General features: G+C 54.1%; 1 protein-coding gene across 1 annotated transcript in view; it reads left to right on the forward strand.

The window, feature by feature from the left end:
• LOC113214068 (zinc-regulated GTPase metalloprotein activator 1) overlaps window positions 1–7,897 on the forward strand; it is a 19,193-nt gene extending 11,296 nt beyond the window's left edge. The window contains exons 12-13 of the mRNA XM_026433329.2: window positions 7,145–7,271; window positions 7,630–7,897. Coding sequence (XP_026289114.1) covers window positions 7,145–7,271; window positions 7,630–7,727 — 225 coding nt within the window. The 3' untranslated portion in view covers window positions 7,728–7,897. The remainder of the gene's footprint in view (window positions 1–7,144; window positions 7,272–7,629) is intronic.
• Window positions 7,898–8,412: the final 515 nt, after the last annotated feature.

An 8,412-nucleotide genomic window follows, 5' to 3' on the forward strand; every position in this document is an offset into this window, starting at 1 on the left:
CCGGCCACCCCCGCCCCCAGTCTCGCGCCTCGCCAATAGGCCACTGTAATCCAGGTAGGTGATTCGCAGCAACGATGAATCGCTGACGTGGAGAGTTTCCTGGCTAGCTACCTAGTTGTGTGTGTACGATTCTCTCGTGTTTATTATTTTTACTTACGGAACGTGGACACACACACAAACGTGCGGGTATATGGGATATGAGGGGAGGTTATTTCGCCACCGTTTTTCGCTAACACGCGCAGCGACCGCACTTCCTCCTCCCGCACGGATCCCCCCGCATCCCATCTGGTGGCACGGCGCACACGCCCGGGATGGTCGGGGGGATTAGGATCCCGTCCAGGTGTGGACGCGCGCAGGAACCGCGCAACTCGAGGGCCGTCGCTCCAGAGTTACCTGGCTGCGGCCCAACCGCTCTCGGACATACGCCGCCTAATCCTCGCCGTGCGTCTATTGGCCGAATGTAATGTTTGCAACATTATTATTGTAGCTGCGTGGGTCGTTTATTCCGGTCCATTCTTCGGCCCCTGCTCAAGAATGTGTACGCGAATCACATGGATTTACGGACTTCATGAGCCCAACTCTGAAATTCAATGTCAATTCACCCACCCATAGACAAATGAAGAGCTCTACCAACCATCGTATGGTTACCTCCTGGAACACCCGGGTGAAAATTCCGGTCGTTATATTTCCAGCCGTAACTCTTCCGGTCGTATTAGTTCCGTCCGTAATTCTCCTCCGCCCGTAAATTGGAACACTTTCCGGCCGTAGTCCAGACGCCGGCCGGAGGTTGTTCCGCCCGAAGAATGTTCCGACCGGAGGATGTTCAGGCCGGAAGTTGTTCTCCTGGCCGGAGGAAGTCATGGAAACTCTGACTCCGACCGGAAACAATGGGGACACGGTCGGAAATCGTAACAGATTCCGGTCGGAGTGCCGAAGAGAAGGAATACGGTCGGAAATCTTATACATTTAGGCCGGAATGCCACTTTCCGGCCGGAAAATTAACTATTTTACAGTTATTGGATCCATATTTCTGTCCTAATGCGCCATGTTAATGTTGTCTCAACCATCACATTATGGCTGTTCCTGAGGTAACCATATGACGTTTGCTGCAGCTTTCAATTTTTCTGTGTGTTCTACGTCGTATATCGAAATGACGTCGATTTTGGGGACTAAATAAGTCACGGAAAATATATCAATAACGTTGAAATGACCGTCATCATCGATAGGCCTACTCTTTTGGTGTATGTAGAAAGGTCGTACCTATCTACAAATTTTGTTGGCAGCCAATATGGATGTCATTTGTTCCTTCTTCTATTATCAGCGTTCACTATTTTTTTCTTTTCCTGCTTCTTTATCCTCCTTGTGTCCCTTGTGACACCGCGCTGCCGCCAGCCTCCGCTCTAAATGGAAAGGCGTTTTGGTCTCCGCGCCGCCGCCTCTGCCTCGCGCAATAAACACCCCTCCCCCCCCTCCTCCAGCTCCGCGGATTGAGCGGCTTGGATCTTGATCTGCTTGTGCCTTGCGCCGTACCTTTGTGCCTCCGCTTTATGAAGTCTTAAAGACCCACAGTGAGATTGCAACAGCAGCAGCGGCAGCGCTGGCCCGGCCGGCCGCGCGCGAGCTCGCACACACATGGCCGGACAGAGCCGCTGCTGGCTGCTGATGCTGACGTTTTGATCCTTTGTTGACGTTAAATTCATGTTGGGGCTTTTACGGAAAACTTGTCTTGTGTGTACGCGCGCGCGGCTTCCGCCCCGCTGGGGGTGCAGGGACTTATTTCTATTCCTCTTTTGCCTTTATGTCTCGATTTTTTTGCTTTTCCCGTATTGCATCTAAATCGTTTGGACCCCTGCTGCGGCGTCGTCTTTGGCGAGTCGTTTTTGTCAGCTGCAAAATACGCGATGATGTAATTCCCCATGTTTCTTTTCATCGCACGACAGGACCTTTAGGTGAGAGTACAGGTAGGGTAGCGAGGAAGTCGTACTAAGAAGTCTGAAAGATTCCCTAATCTAAATTTACTTGTCTTGAAAAGTGGAGTGTGCCAAAAATGTTTGCATTTTTGCTCTTTAAAATTATTTTTCATATAGCACTTCTACATGTTGTTTATACGCTGAGCGTACAATTTGTATCAATTCGGGAAAGGTTTTCTCAGGGTAGTTCACTGTTATCATCTTGAAAAAATCATTCTTTAGAGAAATTGTCGTCCCCCTTTGAAGACCATAATCTAACAATAACACTAAAAACATCTTGGTGGGTTTCACTTTTAATTCTGGCGAATATAATCGTTTAATGCCTGGCATGCCTCTTTGGCCCGCTGTCGGAGCTGCTCCGCTGGAGTGGAGAGAGCAGATGCGCTTCCAGCAGCGCCATCTCTCTATCCATGCAGGCAAAGGCTCCAGCGGTCTTGAATAATTACTCACTCGGAAAAGGAAACGGGTTGCGACCGAAGGAGCCGCAACGCATGGAGCCGTGCACAAAAAGCGAAAAGGGTTTGTGTGTGTGCGTGTGCGCGTGTGCGTGCGTGTGTGTGTGTAGTCGCGTACGTGCCCCAAAAGACGACATGCAGAAAGGAGAAGACAAGCATCTGCAGCCTGCCCTGCCAGCGAGAGCAGAGCAGCACATAGCCTAGCCATTTCACATTCGGGCGATAAGTAATGTTTTCGTGTGTTGAACATTGATGATATGTCTGTGTGTAGTTTTTGTTCGTCTCCCCGTGATTGCATATCACGTACACACATAATGGTGCGATTGCAGATGCTGCCCCCGCCGTTTTTGTGTTTCAATTAGAGCCACGGCTTGCGCTGCTTGCGCAAACAGGGTGTTGTCCACTCGAAGCCCAACTGCGTCAGCTGGCTAACAAAACTCATCCCGCGACGCGCGCGGCCACCGGCGGCCCCGCGGCCCCGCGGCCCGCGCGCCGCCTGATGCCGCTCAAAGTTGAACGAGAATGAAAGGGAACCAGCCCTTGATCCTCCACTCCTCTCCATCAGAGGAGCTTGACGCTCGATTGTCCGTCCGCGCCACCCTCCCCAGCACTTCTCTCACTCGCTCTCTCTCTCTTCCCCTCTCTGATGGTGGTGGTATATATAGGTGGCAGGGGTGCGGCGGCTGATAATGTTGGGGCGGGTTTGATTCGCGAGGATCTGATCTGCGCTCTTCATAGACTTTCACCAGTTTAGCGCGGTTCGCCCACAATCCCCAATACACTACTCACTCATACTTGTCAGCTGCGCAATAATTCCGCTCTTCACTTTTATTTCATATATTTTATTTTTCTTTGGCCCGGTGACGGTGACGCGGTGACACTACGGCCGCGGGGAATCGTCGCAAACACGACGGTTAGCATGCGGCCGCACGGCATTGTCGGGCTGCGAGGGGCCGAGGGGCCTAAGCGCCCCTCCCCACCCCACACCGCATTCCTATCGCCCTTATAAGCGGAGAATGTGGCGCTGCTTTGCATGATAGGGGCTGCGCTGCGCTGCCGGGTCTCGCTGCCGACCAGAGGGGACCAGAGGGACACACTCCATTAGGAAGGGATTCTGCCGCGGACCCCTATAAGGACGGGCGAATCAAGGGGCTGGGCTGGGCTGTCTTAGGGGCGTGTACACAAATTTCGGCACGTACTATGAATGTGGGGTAACTCTCTCACGCGTCCCGCACGATGGTTTTCTGCATCGTCGCTTTTCTTCTCCATGCAGCTCCTTTTTACGTTTCGGTGTTCGGTAGTAAGTTTGTGTTTGTGAGGCCAATATAAAACATCCTATCAAATTTTAAAATTTGGCATCCAAAACTCACCCCTTTACACGTTCCCTGCGGAATTACCACTATGTGGTGGTCACGCTCCCATGTTAAATCATAGGCATCAATAATGAGCCGCAGGGGTTATAAATGACATACAGTGTGCCCATGTGTACCCATGATACATGATGCGCAACTCTATAGCTAGGCGCCATTTTTGTCTGCTCGCATGATATGTCCTTCCGACTTTCCGATCCCAGGTCCCCCCCACCCCTACCTACCTCCACCCCCTACACCCCTACCCGACAGGCACGTGGTTTGCCTGAACGATCGCCACTTTCCTTTCGGGTCAGGGGACAGGGGTGGTTTGGGACACGGCGCGGCGTCCGGGCCGGGCGGCGGGAGCAGCAGAGAGCCGGGCGGGAGAGCTGGGCGAGCTGGGCGAACACAACAATAAGGAAGCCTCCGCACCGCCCAAAATATTAATATAGCGCCAGCAGTCGGAGGTGGCGGTGCGGGGGTCGATTGTTGTGGCAGCGGAGGCGGTGGAGGCCTCGCCGCCGGCCCCACCACTGGCCCCACCCCGCCCTCCGCCCTATGGGGCCCCGCCCGGCCACGCCCCCCAGCCCCTGGGAGACAACAACACTCGTGTCATAACGGACACCGCTGCAGATAGACATTCCAGTGCGTGGCTCGGCGGGGCGCGGCGGGGACCAGCAAGCGCCTTGGAATGTCTACCGGTGGGGTCGGGGTTCGAATACGTATACCGCCCCGCCGCCGGCCCCGCCCCGCCAGTCTATACCCGGCGTCCTATCGTGGCGTAATTGGTTCTTTTCTTTTCTAGTTTTATACCAACTCCCCCCTACCGAAGCCAGCCAACTGCCCCAGCCACCCCCAGCGGCCCCCAGCCCCCATTCGGCTAAACTATATTCGGTGGAATGGTCTATTGCCTAAATGCGTCTGCCTTTATCTCACAAGATTCAATACCGAAGCTTGTGTAGTGGCCGAGGTTGTGACAGTCGAAAAGCGGATCTTCAGTGGAAAAAATTTGTGCAGCTGAGGTAAAAATTTGTCCCTACTCAAAATTGCATCTTGCAAGACGCGCACACAGAACGTGCAACGCACCTTTATACAATGATATGGTCAAAATTTGTCCCATGCCATTTAGAGTGTACCCATACGACGGGCATGATGGGGGCGCAAAAGATTAATTTTAAACGGATTGTCGTGGCCGCGGAGTTGGATATGGCTTGGCGCCTCGCTGCGCCTCCTCCCACCACACCACCACCCCATCGAGTGGCGAGCTTTTCATTAGCGCATCACCCCCACTTCCCCTCCCCTCCCCTCGCCACCACCAGCTGCACCGACACCGGCGCAGGGTAATCATTATTCAGTCTCGAGCGAGGGGTGGGGGTGGGGAATGTGTGAGTCTGCCTCACGTTTAAAGTCGATTAAAAGTAATTTGATATCGCACGCTTTAAAAACGAAGCGCGCGCGCGCGGGCGCGCACGTGGAGTCAATCATTTGCCACCACGGCCACGACCGCCGTCGCCGACGCCCACTAGCCGCCGTATTGACCGGACGTCTCGTCGTGCTGGAGGCGCGACTCCAGGCTCCGGCTGCTGGTGTGGCTCGACCCCTCTCCCTCCAGCGACACAGGAATGCGGCGGCGCCGCCCCCCGCTGGAGAAAGGGTGGAGTGAGAGGGAAAGGGGGCTGGTGGTGGTGGCTGGAGGGGTGGCTGCGTCGTTATCACGTGCCTGAGCGGCTGCGACAACGCCTCTGGAGCGCTTCCGCAACCACCTCAGTTGTTGAGACCCTCCCTCCCTCTCCCCCTCCTCCCCCACGGCGCACTCCAGTGGGCCCCATAAACCCCTTTCCTTACTGCTGCCAACGCCGGGGACCGACCAGACCACACACAAAGGGTGCCCAATCATTTAGACAAGGAATTGGGAAATTTCGCAATGTGGCATATTATTCATCGTCACAAACAAAACTAAAATTGCATTCTTTAGAAATGACACAATTGCTTCATAGTTTTCGATGACACCCCGAGGTATTTAATAACCGTGTTTGTTTTTGTTTGATCCGCGCCGGCGCGCTGTGCAGTGCAGAGGGCGGAGAGCTCAACGCGTGGCGCTTTGCGGGGCCGCGGGGCCGCGGCGCGGGGGTGTCGGGGTCGTGTTTTAGCGGGCCGAGTCGCGTGCGGGCCCTTGTAATGAGAGGCGTATCTTCTCTCCCTCCCTCTCCCGCTCTCTCTCTCTCTCTCTTTCGCTCTCTCACACACTCGGAGGCGCCGCGGGCGCGTGCGGCGGGGCGTGGCGCCACGCGCCCGGCACGCGGCCCGCCAGCCAATATCACGCTGCTTGTTCGCGCCTCCGGCCCAAGGCACGGCCGTGTTGCGCGCACGATACGATGGCGCTGTTTGACTCCGCCCCCGCGCCGCCCCCGCGCGCCTCGCCGCGCGGCAGGCACACGTGACCGTAATATATATTTACTCGGGTGGTGTAAGTCGACGGCGATTATCATCAAAGTCCCCTTCAGTTTGGTGTGATCTCGTCCTTTTCCACTTGTTTTCCTTCAATACCCTTTCCATTTCCTTTTTTTTTTGGGGGGGGGTGAGGTGGACATAAATATGATTTGGGTTTTTGAGGAAACATATTAGAAAATTTGGAAGTTCTTCAACTTTTAGTGACATGAAATTAAAAACAAAAGCATAATGGGTGGTTCTTTACTCTATGTTTTCTAGTCCTCCTTTTCGACTAAGTAACCAGAAAATTTGAAAATTAGAAATATGGTAATGTATATTAAATAAGAACACAAGCAGAGGTGGCCCTTTACCATTGTTGATTTGTATTTAAGAAAAATTGTTTTGGCAGTTTGTAAGCAAGAGATCATCCGTCCAAAGAATTTCACATACGACTCTCGGAAGTTGTGAAAAAGTATCCATTATTGGACGAAACGTTTACAGTTGGGTATCTTCCATGGCGATTCCTTTTCGTGACGTCGTGTTTGGTACCTCTGCGGCGTGTAATTTGGACGCGTTTGGTCCACGCCGACACGCGCGCGCAGCGGGGCTGGTGTAATAAGTATTTAATAGAAGTGGCGCGCGCGCACTTGAGAGGGGTGGGGCGCTGCGCTGCGCTGGGACAATGTCGCGTGCACGCCTCCGCAACGAGCTGACAGAGCCGGCCAGCAAACAGTCGCTATTTGTTTGGCGCCGAAGAAAGGGGCCGTGGGACGGCTCCGGTCCGCCGACTAGCAGAGGCCGTTGTTCGAGTGGAATACACGATGGGATTGCGCACCGCGAGGGCTCGCGCTGCTACCAAGTGTTACAACTTCTTATTGCACCGACTATGTATACCTTGAATAACAACGAGCTTGTTTTGTTTCTTCTTGCTCCACAGGGCGTGGTGAACCTCGAGGGGGCGCCGCACCTGCTGCAGGCCGTGTACCAGACGTGGGACCTGGAGGCGGTGCCGGACGCGGCCCGCGGCGGCGAGGGGCTGGACCGGGACAGGCTCATCTTCATCGGTGAGTCTCAGAGAACCGTTTTGACAAATCATTTTACAGGGCGAGCGGTGGGCGGGGTGCGTTTTTCATGGCCCTCGAATTGAGGTCAGTGATGATGGTAGAGGATCTCTATAGACGCATTTTAAAAGTAAGTCCACAACGGGATGCGACTTTTATCATGGTCTTTCCTAAACACTATTTTCACAGCCCTGACTTGAAGTGCAAAGTCGTGGAAAGAGTACCCTCGCCTAAAATGACCTCTCTTGCGACGTTCAGACAGAGAGAGAGTGTTGTGCGTCCGACCGTCGCACCGGCGTATTGAACATGTTTTGAGTAGTATACACACCGTGACAACGATGTCCTTCTCCATCCGCCGCAGGTCGCAACCTGGAGGAGAAGAGCCTTCGCCGCCTGCTCGAGGAGTGCGTAGATGCGGAAGCGCAACCGCCGCCGTCGTATTCGTCCTTGTCTCGGTGATGATGAAGCACGACGACGCCCAACTCGTCTTTCGTGGAAAATGTTATTTTATTACTCCGCTGGATTGTAATTTTCGTCGCCCGTCCCTCGTGTTTTGCCGCTTACCTTAACCGGTGGGGGTAAAGTCCCAGTTGACTTAACGGAAATAATACTGTTTTATTGCCTCGAAACTCGCGCCCTTGCTTCTCCTTCTCCTCCTTTTCATTATTCATGTCGTTGCTGCCGTCGTCTTCTCAAGTTTGGCACGCCTGCTTTGGCGCGGATTACAAAGCCACCCTTTACCTCTGGCGGGACCAGCCGGGAATACCTTGGAGTCGCTCAGGCAAGTCCAGCCCCCACCTTCCCTTTCCTCCACGCCGCCGCTGCTCCCACCAAACAAGCAGACGACGCTGGCGAACGTTTTCTCCAGCGAAAATCTCCAGCCATTAGGAGGCAACATAATGTTTTCCAGCACATCAAAGTGCCTTTCGCTCGCCGAGTTATCCCCGCCGCTGGCGGAGCGCGACAATCCCCGGCGGAGCGGCAGCCAGGGGAAAGTTTCGGCCCGGAAATAAAGAAAGCGTTTTATACCTTTGATGTCGTGATGTCGCCACGGTAAACAGGCCGCTTCGTCCAGCCCGCCGTAGAGCTTATACCAACTGGAAATGAAATTCACCAATCCCCGGGCGAGTTATTATCCGCCCTC

Source organism: Frankliniella occidentalis, unplaced genomic scaffold, assembly GCF_000697945.3.
Source record: "Frankliniella occidentalis isolate FOCC.00 unplaced genomic scaffold, Focc_3.1 Scaffold58, whole genome shotgun sequence".
NCBI lineage: Eukaryota > Metazoa > Arthropoda > Insecta > Thysanoptera > Thripidae > Frankliniella > Frankliniella occidentalis.